This window comes from Leuresthes tenuis, unplaced genomic scaffold (genome assembly GCF_036924035.1).
Source record: "Leuresthes tenuis unplaced genomic scaffold, fLeuTen1.0.hap1 SCAF_15, whole genome shotgun sequence".
Classification (NCBI taxonomy): Eukaryota; Metazoa; Chordata; class Actinopteri; order Atheriniformes; family Atherinopsidae; genus Leuresthes; species Leuresthes tenuis.
The window spans coordinates 23,809,637-23,827,571 of NW_027325369.1; the positions used below are offsets into that span (position 1 = coordinate 23,809,637).

The window sequence follows — 17,935 nt, forward strand, 5'->3', positions numbered from 1 at the left end:
AATGTAAATAAAGATAGAGTCCAATGTTTTTTTAGTAATTAAAACCCATATCAAGTCTTGGAATCATGGTTTTTGCAACATAAACACCTGCGGGAATATCTCGCAACGTATCCGTCTTTCAGGGATGTTACATGGGGAGAAGTTCACCACTCTGTAAAAGTGTGTTGGCAACATAAAATATAGCAAACATAGCAAAGGATATTGTGATCTGTTATCTCGTGAATGTCCGTGTTGGAGCAGAACTGCATTAAAAACAGACACGATTCTGGAAAACTATTGTCAGTGCGAAGGATTTGCCACTTTTCCACAAATGCAACTTAAAGCTAGTTTAAGGTGGACTGAGGTGAAATGGAACACAGTCTTGTGGAGTGACTAATGAAAAGATTTAAATTCCTCTTGGAAATATGGACCCTATCTTCCCTGGGCCACAGAGGACAGGGATCGTCCAACTTGTTTTCAACGCACAAGTCAGATGCCAGCATCTGGAATGGCATTTTTGTGCTTTAGTGCACATGGTGTAAGTATCTTGTACATGTGTAAAGGCGCTGATAATGGTGAACCTTATATACAGGTTTTGGATCAACATAGTGCCATCCGTATGATGTCTTTTTCAGAGGTCTTGATCATGTCAGCTAAACAATGTTAAACCACATTCTGCACATATAATATGTCTCTATTGTAAAAGAGATTTGGTGTTAAACAGGCCTGCCCACAGTCCAGACCTGTCACCCACTGAAAACATCTGATGCAACATTAGACAACATTTTTAATGGAGTGGGAAAACATTTCAATTACAGCATCTGATCTCCATTGTTCCCATAAGCTCGATGGAGCCAACCAAGTGGAGATCCCCAGCAGACACTTGGGTGTTTTGCAGTCAAGCGTGAAGCAGTCAGTATGAGAATTAGCACCTCCAAGTCTGAGGCCACAGTCATCAGTCGGAAAAAAAGTGGATTGCAACAAGTTGGGAATAAGTCACTGCCTCAAAGAGAGGAGTTTAAACTTCTTTTTACATGTTGGTTTCGCATTATTGGTGCTAAAAAGATGTTCGTGTTGATCAGCTGTTCCTCTTTGGCAGCACATGCCAGACAGATGTGGGTCAGTGCAGCATCAGTGTGTGCTTACACACATGAACACTGAATCAGCTGAGTACCCACAGCGTCATTGGTTAGAGCGGTGAGTTCTGCAATGCTGGCTGTCCCTTAAACTTAAGCCTGTTGCACCTCTGTAACTACCTCCCCTGTCGGCTCAGAGAGATGTCAGCGGCAGATCAACTTTGACCTCTGGGCTACCTTTGTGCTTTCACACAAGACACCGATGCTCCACAAAGGCCCATGTTGAAGAGAAGCTGAGGAGCTTATTTTTTTAATCACATATAGTGATTTGCAAGTCATTACATTCTTCTTTCATTTGAATTTTTCGGTGTCCCACCTTCTTTTGGAAACGAGGTTGTACAATCTGGTCTTCAATAAGAGTCGAATGTGCCTAAAAAAAAATTTCCAGTGTTGTCATTTTCTGCTTGATCGTTTATTCTGCATGTATCCAAAACTCGAAGTCTGATTACAGCTGAAGGATAAAAAGGCATGAGAGTGAGGACATCTTGTGTTTTTTGTAATGAGATCCAGAAATGGGAACAGTTCGGGCATTCCCATCTGTTGACCATTCCTGTGCATCCGCAATTACTGTCCATCCGCCAAAGAAGAAATCATTCAATTCTGCGCTGGAGAAATCACACCTCTCACAAGACAAATGCAACTCAGACTTTGTGGGTTCATGCACTCACGTGTGCCCTGTCATCCTATTTCCAGAGCTCTTTCCATCCCGAGCAAAGTGTTGAGCTTATTGGAGTGACTGTGATATTAAGTAGTTTGCGTTCATGCACACATCTGTTGGTCTGATTACAGTCTTTTTCCAGGGACCTGTTATACATAAGCATTAGCAGATTCCTCACGTCAAGCCGACACAGAGATCAATATGTTGGAAAAATACAGTAGCTATGCATCTAGTTAGCTCCCACAATGCACCCCCACCAACACGCACATCCAAATAAAACTGTGCCTCTGACTGTGGTAAGAATATTTCTTTTTGTTCTCCCTCTTCCCTCAGCCCCCAAAACTATGAAACCTGGCTTAGGTTAACAAACATCTTATAAACTCATCAATTACTGTAACTGGATCCTTTGGGAGCAGCTTCTGAATTTCATGAATGCATTTTTTCCATCGTTCAGGGCGCACGGGGTGGGGGACATGCTTAGCTTTTAACTTAAAGAAATGCCTGAAACAAAGAAACAGTATAGAGATATATCACAAACCTGAAAGTAGGTTTAACCAAGAGAGTTGAAGAGTCTCAGTGTGGCGATTTGGTGGGGGGGATGGTGTTATTAGAAGGAGCACAGCTTTGTGGAGCATAGAAATGCATCAGGTCTTTCTGCCTGCTCAGTGTACCTTTGTAGCGAGATGACTGAGCTCCCCTGATTGACTCTGACAGGCAGTTAGAGCGAATCCAAATGGAGAACATTCTCTATGATCAGCTGTCACCCATCATTAATCACACGCTCCCTTTATCTCCCTCCTGTGTGCTCTCTTAATCTCTTCCTCTCGTTGCTCATACAGCGCTCCCTCTATCCTCTGAAAACTTCTCCTCCCTTAACCCCCCCTCCTCGTCTTTTCCTGTTTCTTCGGCGTTGATTTTTGACATGACATGAGGGCAGGGCTCTGATGAGGACCTACGAACGCTGACAAAACTAGATTATGTCCACCACATGTGTTTTACAATGCTTCCCTTGAGGTTTCCTTGAAGTTCTCAGGGCTCCACAGTTGGTGACTGTGTGGAGATTTATTGCTCGAGTCTTAGAGGGAAATGAATGCAGCACTTGTGCCACTTTAATGGGAGTCTGATCATGTCAGGATGGATAGCTTAGGCCTCTACAGGACTGTAGAGCATTGTTGAGAAAAGACGTAGTAACTAGCTGATATCTTTGCAGATCTATCATGCAACTTACTGGAGGTTTCAGTGTGCCTAAATCACTTTTCTTAAGCAACTGATCCCTTCAATAGTACTTCCCTGGTACTTCAGTAGGTTATATTGGGGGAATTTTATAACTATTTTGATTTATTTAGCAACCTGGTTGATTGGTAATTGATAAAGTAGCTCACTGTGACTTTAAGGGTTAGTTTCCTCCTAGTTTCCCGTTTTATCACCTTCATTCCGGTGTCATTTGGAGTGTAAGAGAGAATGCTGTCCCTTTATCTTTCCTTTTCTAAGCTTGCGGAAGCAACTTCTGTCATGTCATCAGATTGGAAGTCAGGGAGATGTTTTCGCTTTCCAGCACAGTCAGGCCCCAGAGTGTAAAAGAGCAGCAAAACAAACAGTTTGCAGAGAATGAATGAAAGGGAATATTGTTTGGGAGCACAAAAACAGCAGCTCTAATTGTGCTTGGAATACCTCTTCTGCTGGATACCTGGCTGCATGCCAGGCGATAAGATGAGGGGATCTGGGGCTGCAAGCGAGGAAGCAGCCAGACAAAAGACTAACAAGCGAGCTTACAGAGCACATCAGCTGGTAGCCACCTCGACCATGAATAACAAGAGATCAATGGAGCACTCGCTTCGAGGGTTTTAATTGAAAAACGTCATTCAGGTTCGACATACATTTCTGTTTGTGCAGAACTTTAACTACTCCTTCACAGCTCTTTAAAAACCTTCTTTCCTCTGCTGTTTCCCAGGTCTTTCGGTGCACCGGAGGCTGTTCCAGAACCAGGAGCCCTCTCATAGATGACATGAAGGGAAACACGGGCAAATCCTGCCACCCTGCAGGCCTGGCAGGTGTCTCTGCATGTAACAACATCTCACAGAGGTATATTCTGGGAAAGGACAACAGATAAAAGTATGCCAAACATTGGGCAAGGTCCTATTAATTTCTCTATGATGTAGCCACAGATATGCGAGATGATAGTCTGCCAGGCCAGGAATGCCCAGCTTTGACGCAGGTTGGGATTTAGTTGCGCAGCTCCAACCCCCACACCCACCTCTTTTCATTGCCCTTGGCTACAATCAGTCTACATCCCAACAGCTGCCCGCCCTCATTCCCTCCATGCTACTGATGCCGCAGGAAGATTTCACTGACAGATAGCCTTCAGCAGATGGTTCTTCAAGCCCAGTTGCTATTTAACTACAGGATTCCGTGTTTAAATCTTTGCTTAGCCAGCTGCATGTGCACCCCTGGCCATGCTACTAGATTTTCCTTCCCCTTGCATAAAAAAAAACAGGTGAGATAGGGGTAATCAGAGACTTGAGATGAGTTTTTGAAGTATTGTTCAGACCGCTTTCACAGTTTCTCATCTTTCACTGGTACATTGTGAGCATAAAGAGATGTTCCTGACATGTGTGTGTTCCTGCATCTGACACTCCATGTTGGAAGCCCCCCAGTTGCCAAATCTCTGCCCATCAACTACGAATGAATTAAAGTTGAGCAGTCTTTGATTGTAGGCCTGAAGATTCTGATAGAGCTTGAACATGTTGGTTGTTGCCTTGTTTCGTGTCTATAATACATGTTCTATGTTGACATTCTTTCTCTTGGATGGACCAAATTAAATATTTTTGTTTTCATAAAGGAATGATTGTTGCAATGCACATTATTTATTTAAAATATATTGTGTGGGGGGGGGAGGTCTCCCTGGCCTTTTTTCTGTAGCTCAAAACACAACATAAAGAGGAATTATAGTAATGCACTGACTTAAAGGTTAATGCTACACTAGCAGACCAATACGTTTATGGATATTCTGTTACCTGGGATCATATAGTGAGTTCACTCAGGGCGAGTTTATAGAATAAAACATCTCTGATGTCAGTATGTTTGTTTTTGAAGACTTTGTCTGAAATACTTGAATTTTGTGCATGATTTTCTCAGCTGATGATTTTCATCATGTTGATTGTGCACAGGTTGTAGTTTGCAATGCAGTACAACAAAAAAATACTGGTAGTAGATTGTTTTTTGTAACGTAATGAATGTCATGATGTGGATTTATTACTGTTAAAGCCAGTGCATGCTGTTTCACAAGACTCGGTGTTATAGTGTAACTAGTTTTGTTCATGACTGTAAACAGCCTACAATGCATGCAAATGGAATATTTCTTTGGGACCATTTGGGCAGTTTGTAGCAAGCAAGATTGAAATGAAAACCTTGAAGATATCACACATGAGTATTGTATCAGTAAATGTCAAAGAATAATGAAAACCGAACAGATCTATCCAACTGTCAACTGTCCATTTTTTTTTAATAAAAAAAAAGTGTTTCCAAGAGTAATAAAAACATTTACAGTTTGTGATCTAGTTGAGTTCACTTAGTGACATACATCATCTCATACAACAGAAAGGCTTCACTTTTAAATGAAACAATCCCTGGAATCACCATCCTGTTGCATTACAGAGGTAAACATAACCTTGGAAATACTAAGAGGAAATAAAGATTGTTTTCCAGCATGTTTTCTTCTTCCTAACGTCATCTTTTTATTCGACAGCATTAAATCCTAAACAAACAGTGTAGGGAGATGTGGCGTGCACAGCGTCAGCTTCCAGCTCGGACATTCAAACGCGTCCTGTGTGTCGGGGCTGAGAGAAGTGTTTGCGCTCAGCAAACAAATCGTTTTTATCCTACTTTCTTTGACGCATGCTGAGGTTAGGCTGCATTCTCAGTCTGTTCTTGGTTTCAACCATTTCGTGTCCTTGAAAAAGCATTGGTCATAGCAAGAAAATGATTGTCCTGTTCCTCTTTCAGTGAAAACAGGCTTTGATTACCGATAAGTCATGTGAGGTACAGGCTTTTCAAAATACTGGAATAAAAAACAAACAAATATGAGAAATACTGATGTGAAAAGGCGATGCTGAGGGTCGACAAGAGGTCTGATGGGTTTGAGAGTGTTGTTGATGAAGTGGTGTCTGATAAGTTTTGATAAATGCTGCCAATGATCGTGAGCAGAGTGGTGGTCTGCTTTTTTTTTTTTTTTTTTTCCTTGAGAGATCTTGGGGGAAGGCTTAAGGAGGAAGGTGTTGGTACTCAAGGAGGAGAAAATGTACCCTGCCCACTTGAACTCCGCCCGCGTCCGAGTAGTGCTGCGAGCCGCCTCATCCCACTTCTCTTGCCAGGGCTTGAAGCCCAGAAGTTTAGCTGCACTTGCAGGACTTGACGACCATGTTTGAAAGCTGCTCAACTTTTGGAGAGCGACCCACATAGTAGAGGATGGTGAGGGGCTCCAAGTCCTGAGGAACACAGCATGGTGAGGCAGATGCTTCAGGATTCAACGTGTTGTAAAGGCTCAGCATCTGTGAAAGAAAGAGGAAGAAGAGATGAGGATCAGGAACTTTATTTCTGAACACCATCAGAACTTAAAAGTACCGTGGGGCTTTGTCTCACCGAGCTGTGGGTGGTGTCTGCGCTGCGGAGGTATGGACAGGGACCAGAGCAGAAGTTAGCATAGTACCCTTCTGGCTGATGGATCCACCTCCAGCCCAAATGCTCCCGGAAATTGATATACAGTCGTCGCACACAGCAGTTCTCCTCATAATTGCTGCAGAAAAGAGAGGCAGGATTACACTTGATTTTCAGATAGCACAACTTTTAAAAGCTGTTCACATGTCCTCCCTACGGCCTCAGTCAGAGATGAGAGAGAAGTTCAGAAATTCCACTCTTGGGTGTGCCCTTATTTTCCCTCTTGGAGTCATCCCAGGTGTCTTTGGTACTGCCTGTCTGGCTGACGGAAGAAAAATCGAAAGCTGAGGTAACACTATGTAAGAGAAGGTAACACTGGGACAGATCCTGTATCAGCTTTATGCCTCTGTCATGTTTGTCTGAGTAATTAACAAGCTTATTCTATGTAGTCCCTGCCCATGTGTGCTTCTGCCTTGTCATATTTTTCAGATGTGACAGTTGATATTTCCATTTCTTTTTGCTTTGGCTTAGACACTATTTGACATCATAGCCACTTATCTGCAAGGCTTTTCATGTCCAGCATTTGAGCTGGTTCAGTCCTCATTATTTCACAAACTTCAAGACAACGAACAATAGCCAAAGCAGTGCGTTCCATTTTCAGGCCTTACTTGAAGCAGTAATTGGTGTCAATTGCTCGCTTGCGCCTGCGGGAGAAGGAGTGGGTATCCAGCCTGTGGGGAGGGAGCATCATGAGGATGAGGTGCGGGTACAGCTCCTTTTGATTTCTCACACTCGGATCACCATAGTCCCAGTCCACACCTGCAGGAGGAGGCGAGGAGATTTTTAAAGACAAAAGCTGACAATCACAACTTTTACATGAGGACAATCTTCAGGCACAGCTTTCCTTATTTCTGTCTCACTCTTCATCCCTTTCTGTATTTAACACTGCTCCTTCTAACTTCCAACCCCCTCCCGGGCCTGTGTCTGCTCATCCAATCTATCCCTGATAGCTAAAGCAGTTGATATCTCAGGAGAGATGCTGGTGGATGTGTATGGCCCTCTTTAATTTGGGGCCAAACGTCTGAGCGCCGTCACAGCACATTCCTTGTGGCCAGCCCAGTCAGGATTGTTCCCAGGACCGGGGGCCCCAGTGCTAAGTGAGATACCAGATCAATTTTATTCCCATGCTCTATGCCTCTCTCTTCCCTTAAGAAAAGAAATTCATCATCTTCGCAAAAACGCCTAATTGACTATTGCTGCTTGAAGAACATGTTGATGACCAAAAGAAACTTTTCAAGATCAAACAAGTGTTTGATGGTGTCAGAACTCTTATTCAGCCTGAGAGACAATGTAGGAGAACACACAATTACATGGTGACTTAAGATATAATCCACTGCCTTTTGTAAAATACAGAGCCCACTTTGCCAACCTGGTATCACCAAACGGTACGTCCAACAGTACTACTATTTTGTGTATTGTATTAGACCATATTGAAAGGACAATCACAAATGTACTGTAACTTGAATTTATAATATACATAAAAACTCTAAATATTATTTTGGAAATTTGTGAAAACAGGTTTTACAAACTGAAATATGAAGAAGATTTGCCTAAAAGGACCTCTCGAATCAGTCTCGAGACCCACTAATGCAAATCATCTGAAAAATAAACCAATTCAATAGCACTGCTCAGAAAAAAAACAAATTCTTCCTCACAGCAGAGATGCTTATCTCTAACTTAGACAAATCAAACACAAGTCAAACAAACCAAATCGTTATCTGGCTCTTGATTGTGAATAGAAACTGGAAGGGTATCTCTTTTCTTTGAGACCAAGAGATCAAAAGCAGAAACAAATCCCAACCAAGCACAGACTGAGCGACCACAGTCTGGCCATGATGACAGAGCTACACAAAGACCCAAGCTCGATTGAGACTGAAATGCTTTCTCAAAGATGACATATTGTTTCATTGTTTGACTTCTCTTCAGTGTATTATGAAGCCTTTTTTGTGCATATAAAAATAGCTACAAAGTTTCAGTCCACACCAGAGGAATCTATTCTCCCTCACAGAAGAAGTTGCTCCTGAAATGCCGGAAACATTTTGTCTGTAGTCCAGGTATTTCTTCCCTCATTTATCTGCATCACCATGAATCCCAGTGGCCAGTTTGGCATTCAAACCGGTCTCATGAAAAGGCACAGCTTCTGCATGCCGAGTTCTGTTGCATGTTAATATATGTTTTCGCTTTTTAATGAAACTTTTTCTTTGACAATGAGCTTTTTAGGTAGCATCAAGTCATATCAGCAAAAGTATATAATTGCCAGAGTTTGAGAGCAATGACACGTCACACATTTGACAAATAGCTTATATGACATTAAATTCAAGCAGATGCACACATGCACCTTGAATCCAGCTGTGTATTGTCTGCTTACAGGGAAATGGGGTTGAAATTGTAGGTCATGTTTAGATTATGAATGGATACTGCTTTATAGACTGCCTAAAATCGTCTGGATTCATGAATGATGATCATTTTCTAAAGTTTGACATGGCGTTCAAATACACGTATGGTGAAAAACTGATAGATGCTGACTGACGTATGGAGATGGGCCTTAAAGGGACAGGAGCTCACATTAAGCATTTCTAACAGAAGGTGACAAGAGGTGATGCAGCCATGTACAATATCAGAAAAATAACAAGTTCTTTGAACATTAAAGATATTTTTTCCTCTTTTTTTCTTGATGTGAGGTTATGAACATTCAGTTACCTGCAGCCGACAGCAGTCAGAAAACTGTAGAATCAGAAGCTTTCCTGACGTGAGCTAAAGCTGAAGCTTAAAGCTACTCGAAATGGGGCCACCACAAAAGCTCTTCTTTTTTTAAAATCTAAAACATCTTAAATCTTATAAATTTCTGTTTTGAAAAACGTGCTCTTCTGGTGGCCTATTTAACTGGAAAGCCTCACATTCTCCAAACAAAGTGCCCTCTGACTGCTGTCTACCGCAGGTAAGAGATTTCTCATAAGTACTTCATACAAAAAAAAACATCCCTTTAAAGCATGTAAGCTTTAGTAGACTCCAAACATTTAACTTTGAGCCTGGAAATGAGCACAGTGTGGGTTCTTTAAAACTACTATTACTTTCACGGTATGTTTCGCAACAGAAGATATTTAACTCAGTTGCAAGATCGATGCTCAGCTGGAGTACTAATCCAGCAGCCATTAGTTTAGTTTTGCATGAGGTGTACAAACAACTATTCTTGTTCTATTCACCCAGGCAAGAAATAGACTAGACTCTCCCAGCCACAGGCTAGCTGTTTACAGCCAGTGGGAGTCTCCCATGTCATATAAGACATTGCAGAGAATCGACTGGAAGGTGACTGGCTCATGCATGAAGCAGCCATTCTAAGTGGATTATGCATACTGTACGATTTTAACCATCTTATAAGTTTGCTGCAAGCCACACTTTGCAGCAGGCCTCTAATAAACTTTGTTACGACATCTTGTTTGATGTATGCAATGATGAAACCTGCTGAATTTTAGTTGGCTATGAGGAGAGTCGAGCATGCGTAAACCGTCGTCAGGATGCACTATTCACCTGTACGCTTCAATGAGAGACAATGAAGCAAAGAAATAACCTGGCTCTATCATTAGTGGTTTTTATGGTTATGGAAAAAATCTCAAGGAGGAGGAAATGTCTCCTGGAACATGGCTGGGTCCATTGTTAGGGAAAAATAGATGAGGTTATGCTAATTTTGCTAAAACTATTTCAGTTATGTTTTGCTTGTTTGGCTCCCATCTGCAGAGTTTAGGCTGGTAGACATAGATCACACCGCAGAATGATCATCCTATTTTCTGACCGTAACAATGGCCGTCTTTGAACCTTTCTCACTGTCTGATGTAGAAGTGGAAATTTTAAGCTAAGATCAAAGACATTAACACAATTCATTCGAGCTGGTTACTTTTCATCTGGAACAACCAAAAAGCAAACAGTAGATAACAAACTTCAAACCACAACTTTGATTTTTGCATGGATTAGAGAAATAAATGTTTTAACCATAGATGTGCTGTGGGTGGCAAATGATTGTGTTTGCCTCCAGTGTTTGTACTAAAATATGCTAAAGATGTTCATATTTACTGACACGAGAATAGTATCAGTGAATACAATAGGTGTTATGGAGGTATGCATGAAGCTAAATAACTTTAAACATTATTGTCGTTCACATTAACTTGTGTAAATGAAAACTGAGGAAGAAAAAGTCATGACAAACTCTCGGAAAAACAAGAAATCTAGCTGATAAAATTCCAAGCCACTTAAATCACTGAGGTATCGAATGTAATCTCACCATTGAACTTGACCTCTAGCACCTCCTTGACTTTCTCAATGATTCCGCCATTAGGAATGAAAGTGTGGCAGGGACAGTGCACGCTGATCTCCAGGCCAAGATTGGTGTCTGAGGAGAGATCAAGAGCAGAGGGATGTGAGGAGATGACATTTTTCCCTAAGGCTATTAGACTTAATTTTTAAATGAATGCTTTATTGGCAGGATTTGTAATAAGGTGTGAAACGAGGAAAACTTAAGGTGTCCCACTCACGCCGGTCCATCAGCCACTCCCTCACTGTCTCTGTCACATCAAAGGAAACCCACTCAGTTGTCCCCTTGGTCAGAACGTTCTTTGCCCCAATGTACCGCTGTTTGATTTTGGGGTTGTCTTTCTGGCGGATCTGTGAGGAAAGATGAAAATGTGACCCAGCTGCATAAACTTTTTTTCACACACACACACGCATGCACACACTTTTTACACACAGAATCAAGGCTGTCTGCCTGAGCCAGACTCTCCAGGATGCCTTGGGCCAAATGTCTACTCTTCATGGAAAAAGTGACTCCCTGTGTTGATATCCCCATTTTGCAAGTTAATGCCTGCGTGTTACCCTCTTGCCAATGAGAAACTGGCCGTATTTCACATCAGCCATTCAAACTTTGACTTAAGCCTCTCAGATTCAGTGTCACACAGTTTTCAGAAAAAGAAAGTATCTTTGAGGGCATTCATATTAAGATCCCAACTCCGCAAAACTGGCGATGGAGGAAAATAACAGAGTTGGTTTCAGACATTTATATCTACATCAGCACCTTTATGGACAAAGGTGTTTATCTGTAGTGAGAAATGTGTGTTTGGGTGGTGGGTATGAGCCCTTGGCTCCAAAGCAGCACTATGGATAACCAGGTTCCTGAACATTGTCAGCATCTAATCTGTCTTCCTGTGGGAACGAGGGGCCACAGGACTGCCAGCGTCAGCCGTCTGCCAATCAGCTCCAGCCTGAAAAGTGTGGGGGCGAGTGAGCGGCTCCATTTACTCCCACCGGTGGGTGACCCTGCCTCTATCTCCTCCTAGGCCCCTGGAAACAATCTTCAGGGCCTGACAGTCTGTATTCAGTGCTGGCCAGAGCCTTGCCTCAGAGGCGGTATGCAGTCCGGAGACGCTTGTCTCCCTGGCAGGAAATGTTGGAACCTGATCATTACTCCTAGTCTCTCACAGGAGATTAACGAGGAAGCAGAAAAAAAGCCATTCTTGCCACCCCATACAGACATCGACCAGATGTATGCTTTAACACACTTTAAAGAAATGATCATAAACACACAAGCGCAGAGGCAGCTATAAAACCCTCTCTTGATCTAACATGTATGGACAACTCCTTTGAGATTGACAGTTAAGAAAGAAGAAACTGCCGAATGGTAATGTGGGGTTTCTTAAAGACGGCTGCATAAGCTCTTAAATTTATCCTGATGTACAATCCATTGGACCATAAGCACATGGAATAATGATCAGCACATGAAAAGAGCAGAGAGGGAGTTGGACACCCTAATATAAATGTTTTCATCTTTCTCACTGACCTAAGCAGGCCTTCGGAGAGAAACAGAGCACATAAACCCCCTGCGCTCAGCTAACAGTGGAAATGAACGGTCAGTTCACACACCTGGTAGAGCTCAATCCTCTGCTCGTTTTTCTTGGCGCTGGGGTTGGGGATCCGCAGCGCTCGAAACTCTGCCCGGAACAGGTTGGTGGCGTTCTTCTCCATGATTGACACGTTGAAGTAAAATGCCTTGGAGGTGATACTCTTAGGGCAGGAGGGAAGGTCATCTGCAGGTAAAGAGGAGAGACTGACTCATCGGGGGCCTTTAAAAATGTTACCTCCTTTAAAGAAGATCAGACAGAAACTCTTTTTGTTTTATCTGTTTAAGATTTTATTAATCTGTTGCCTCAATACAAACATGATATCAAAACCTATTTTTCACAAATTTTACCAGTTTGCAAATAAAAATTAAAGTCCCGTCTTTTTTTAAATTCTTTACTGTTTCAAGTCCATTCCTGGGAGCCATTATCACAAGCCATCTGCTAATGTTTTGTGTGTTAGGAGTTAGCAACAAGTTGAAGTCATGAAATGAAAACCAAATGGTCCATGTGGTAGTGCAGCAGGCCACAGAGGGACAGGAGCGTGCTCCTCCTATTCCCACCAGCACTTGCATCCAACAGGTGCTCTGAGGGCTCAGACAGAAGCCAAATGTTCCCTGGGCTCACGTGCTTGAGCAGAACAATGCCTGAGCAACCACTGAGGAGGGAGAATCCATCGTGACAATAATTCCACTAAAAGTCCTCTTGACAAGATGTACCCTTCTGTACACCTCAGTGTGATGTCTATGTGTGTGAGTGTGATTACACAGCGATTCCTTCTGAAAAGCTTCCTGTTAAATTGAGGCCTTTCCCTTTTTTTATGCCATTATAACACGAAGCAGTTTATTATTTTAACAGGCAAAGCACATGCAGCGTTGAGCAAAACAAGCACATAGCAAATTTTTTATGAGCCAAGTGGAAACAGTCATTTACAGCCAAGCCTTGGTTAATTTATTACCTCAAGCTTAAGCTTTATTACTAAGCCTCAGATTTGCTGGTGGTTGAAAGGCGTATTGCACCTTTAGCCGATTTACACCTCGAGCAGTTTCGGGACAAATGGAAACTCAGCAGTTGTTTCCGTGTCATGCAAAAGGAACTCGCACATCTCCAACTATCTGTACTTCATTTGACCCAGAATTCTATTTCAGCATCCTCACAGTCATTATCTGGTGTTTCCACAGAGTTTTTTCAACTTTCCCTATTTATAGGTGACATTTTCAGCGATCATCCCCTGCCAGATATCTATCCAGTGTTTCCACACAATCTATAAGGAGGAAACCTCAGTAGCCTTTTCCTCCCCTCACTCTCCACTTATTCTCCCCCCTCACTTCTCCTCCTTTGTCTCCCCCACAGAAGGTGGAAAGCCCCACTTCGATGGGAGATTTGAAATTCTAATCAAGTCTTTGGTTTCCTTTTGGATGACCTCATTTTTCCCATTGCAATGGTTTTAGGTGGATTTCACATTATGACTTATTTTTGCCAATGGTCTAAAAGGTAATTTGTTCCATGTTGGTGAGCAGAGGGTATTGCTTGTATAATTAAAATGAGATACATTCACTAATTTTTTTTGACCCCTTACACTTTTAGATTATTGCTCCTCAGATTCAGCATTGGGATGCTGACACAAGCTGAGGCTGCAAACTGTTGCAGTGCAGATTTATGTCAGTAAGCTTCTTCTGGGTCTAATTTCTACTGGTAAATCCACTCAGAAGTAAAAGGCTGTGAGAGGGCTCTTTATATTTGAAACACTGTAAGTAAACTAATTAAACCTCCTGTTATCCCTAATGATTTACTTCTGTAACAGCTCCTGGATCACATTCTATGAGGAGATTTATTTATTAGGGATTTTAGGAGGGTGTATTCCTATTAACACCTTTGCAAAAGTGTATATAAAGGCTGGACAGCAAAACTTCATCATAGACTTGTTTTATTGGGGCCATTTGGTGGTAAATCTGCACAGACAAGTTGCCTGTGAACAGACATTTGCATAGTTTTACTGCAAAGCTTCGCATTAAATGCCTTGCCCTAACGCTATCGGCCACACCTTACACACGCTCAGCCGCATCCTCATGATATAGAAGCTCCCTGATAAACGCTCCCAAGAATCACCTCTCTTTGCCCTTTTGTCCGGAGGATACTTGGTGATGTCAGTCTCTCCAGAGCTTCGGGGAGGTAAACAAAGGAAATAGGAAGCATAAGTCGGCAGGTGCTAGCCAGCTGCTGTAGTGTCTAGATCTCATAAAGCATAGCAGCAATTTCTTTGGAAATGTACTCGAGTTCTAGCTTGAGCTTTTTATCCACTTAAATTCCAGCATCTGGAATTTGAATTTGTTTGCATAATGACCCAATGGTGAGGTCTGACTTCCCCTCACAAAGTAATTATGGTCTTAATGTACAGAAATCAAACTATGCATCAAGACTGCAGCAGACTGAATAATGTGATGGACCTCTGCTCTGAAGAAAACAATTCTTTTCCCCTCTTGATATAACATGAGGAAGCAAAAATGGTGAACGTGCAGAAGCTGGTTGGAGAGATGCTGTTTCTTTGGGAGGAGGCCAATGTCCTCTGTCTCTGTTTGCTCAGATGACATCATCTTTCTACTATCCCATATATCAGATACCCTGCTGTCCTCAGCGCTGGTCCTCATTTTTTACTGACCCAACACTGAGTCAATGATTGGCTTGAAATTTCACAGAAACTGCATGACCTGAGTTGCAAGGTACGGGCAAGTCAGTATCCTGCTACAGGTCATCCCTAAGCTCAAAGATGGCTGTCTTCCCTCACACATTGGTCTTCTGACAACAGCTCTAAACTGCTGCCATCTCTGAATTTTGCCTCTTCGACTCATAGATGGCAAATGCAATGATTTCCATTAGTAGTAGTGTCTAGCAAAGTAGTCTGGAGTAAGTGGTGCATTGAAGAATGAGAGAAACGTTTCTGTTTAACTTCTTAACTGTGCTTGAAAAAAAAAGCAAAAACTTGACCACATTCCCAAACACTCCCACCTTCCAAAAGCAGTGCATGTAAAACTCATTATATCCAGCAGGATTGAAAAAGAACTACACTGCAAAATGATCAAGGTGACAGACATTATGTTTCTACAGATGCAACATGTCCAACTTTCTGTAAAATTACATAATGGAAAGGGAGAGAAAGGTTTTAATTAATGTATTTTTGAAACACTCTTTTAATCTGAGTAATAACATCATTGGATGATTAGCTGCTGGCCAGAAAGTGTTGTCAATAGTAAGTCAGGTTCATGTCTTCTATTATCACCTACAGTATGGCCTACACTATGATGTGTCCTGGGCACCTGGCCATCACTGATCCCACTCCTTAGACCTCTGTTTGTTTTGGGAGCTCTGGCTACCTCTGACCAGCGGATAAACCCCGAGCTGTGTATTTTTGAATGTCAGAAGCACTTTCTGGGACCCGTGAAATGGATTTGATTCAGGGCTTATGCTCAAGCTCTGCTCAGTGTCACAGCACAGCATAAACACCTGTTGATTTCAAAATGGTAACGCCATACACCCGCTGACCTTTGACCGTGAATCGGCAAAGATCCAACTGCTCCACTTAAAACCGACCTCCCTCTGGAGAATCCGCCGCTCAGTGAGCTTCTGCTTCTGATTTATGGAACAATCAATGGGCCAGAGTTTATACAGGAAATACCAATATGGATGAACAAGGGAATTGGATCATAACACGCAGCTACTCAAAAGAAATAGTGGGGGAAATAGAGGTGAGCAACAGTGGATGAAAAATACTGGGGGACACACGGCCAGAAAATGGAAATGAGGTATTAGAGTTGGCAATAAATACTAAACTCAACAGCCTGAGAATTTTCCTCGCTTAGGAATGTGTCAGACTTAAGCTGGAGTTCCCATGGCTTTAGTGTGAGGTATGTATGTGGAATGGTGCTCATTCCAATTAGACTGTTTACTCTGCCCTCTCCTTTTGCACGACGCTCCACTGGCGCGTCTGTGCGTAAAAGTCGCAAAGACACTAGTGGATTTGGATCATTCTGGGGACCTGTGTTGGCAGGATAATGGCTTTTGTTTTCCTTGCATTAGTCTATTTAAAAAAGTGAGTTTTAAAAAAGAGGATCAGTGGTTTTTGGGCACGCAGAATTTAAAAACAAAATCACGACCATGCTTGCGTCTTAACAGATACACTTTTAGTGGAAATTGGAAAGTGAAAATTATTGATAAAAAAAAAACTCACTGTTTTCTGGAGGACCATTGATCATGTTGAACTTGTAAATCTCTTTGGCGTAGTACTCAGTCTCTGTGTTATCCTGTCCGCAACTCTGCTGCCGGTCTCTTCCCAGCTCTTCAATGAGCTCCTTGGTGCTGTTATAAAGGGCCAGAACCTGATACGGTACCTGGCTTGGACCTGTTGACTGAGGCGGACTGGTCATCCGGAGTTTACTGAGGATCTGTCCCCGGACCGCCTCCACTCTCTTTTTCCTTATGTGGTCGATGTCCACAGTTGTGCAAGTGGATAGCGAGAAAGTCATTGTCACACAATTTGAGAGAAGGAGAAACAGAAGTGCTTTGCCCAGATTCATATTTCACTATGCGAGTACTCACGACCGACACTTGTCAAGTAAAAGAAGTAAGAAGAAAACAAAGCAAAACCAAATTCCGATTTGAATAGAATCCCTTTTTAGCTTTTCTTTCAGGTCGTGAACGAGTTCTGTTCCTGGAGGAATCCCATTTTTTCTCAAGTGCTATGTCATTTTTGCAAAATGCGCATTTGAATGAGCGCAAATCCGTGTCATTTTGGAAAATAATCTCAACTCTTCATCAGAACCCTTAATTGCCCTCTTCATTACCCCTTGTCTCATTCAAGCATCTCTCCCTTTTTGCTTTAATTCAGATGGAGCCAGTCTCTGCGCCGTGTCTCACTTTCTCCGTTCCACTGAGCTTTTCCCATCCACTTGCGCTTGTGGAGCCAGTGCGCCTGTTATCTCCCCGTAGTCCAACCTCAAACACACTCAGGAGCTCTCTTTTCTCACCCGTACTTTATAGCCACAAGCTGTGACGTTTGGGAGGGAGGGGCAGCAATTTATAACTCGTGCTGGGACAATAAGCCCAGTCCTATTCTGAAATGTGCCGAAAAAGACTATGACCTGATGTTGTCAAATCTGTTTTTTTACTTGAATGCGCAAAAAAGGTTTCGCAATAGCGAAAAGAAGAAAACTCATCTGATTGCATAGATTTGTCAAGGGAATATGCTCTTTTCTGGCCTCTCGGCAGATGGAGAGGACAAATACCTCTGTGTATGTGTATTTTATGAATATGATCTAAAAAGTCATGTTTCTGCATACAATCATTTAATGAACATTACCTTGAATGAGGGGGTTTCATTGAGTACATGATTGTAATGTTAAAGTTTTTGGACAATATGTGACACTATTCACTGATTAAAACATAAAATACAGATAAATAGATAGAGGGCCAAAGTTAACAATCGGTGTTTTAACAGTGCACAGGGGGGCTCAGCCTGCTGCTCTGATCTGCAGCATCCTGCTACCGTTCAATGGCTCCACTGTGTATAAAAA

General features: G+C 42.3%; 2 protein-coding genes across 3 annotated transcripts in view; one reads left to right on the forward strand and one right to left on the reverse strand.

The window, feature by feature from the left end:
• The window catches only part of ttll5 (tubulin tyrosine ligase-like family, member 5), a 54,734-nt gene extending 48,883 nt beyond the window's left edge, over nucleotides 1-5,851 (forward strand). For both annotated transcript variants that reach the window (XM_072366128.1, XM_072366129.1), the window contains exon 31: nucleotides 3,725-5,851. In XM_072366128.1, coding sequence (XP_072222229.1) covers nucleotides 3,725-3,777 — 53 coding nt within the window. In that variant the 3' untranslated portion in view covers nucleotides 3,778-5,851. The remainder of the gene's footprint in view (nucleotides 1-3,724) is intronic.
• On the reverse strand, nucleotides 5,505-17,391 carry tgfb3 (transforming growth factor, beta 3). The gene is made up of 7 exons (XM_072366130.1): nucleotides 16,594-17,391; nucleotides 12,394-12,557; nucleotides 11,013-11,142; nucleotides 10,763-10,870; nucleotides 7,095-7,245; nucleotides 6,412-6,565; nucleotides 5,505-6,320 (listed from the first exon to the last, which is right to left on the reverse strand). Exons 1-7 carry the CDS (start codon nucleotides 16,937-16,939, stop codon nucleotides 6,162-6,164), a joined length of 1,212 nt encoding a protein of 403 aa, XP_072222231.1. The 5' UTR covers nucleotides 16,940-17,391; the 3' UTR covers nucleotides 5,505-6,161.
• Nucleotides 17,392-17,935: the final 544 nt, after the last annotated feature.

Bases quoted from the DNA above. Each gene is read 5' to 3' on its own strand.
- tgfb3 (XM_072366130.1), bottom strand. From the start codon at position 16,939: ATGAATCTGGGCAAAGCACTTCTGTTTCTCCTTCTCTCAAATTGTGTG. The intron at 12,558-16,593 runs GTGAGTTTTTTT...CTTTACCTGCAG, and splicing joins CAATGGTCCTCCAGAAAACA to ATGACCTTCCCTCCTGCCCT. The intron at 6,321-6,411 runs GTGAGACAAAGC...TTTCTTTCACAG, and splicing joins CAGACACCACCCACAGCTCG to ATGCTGAGCCTTTACAACAC.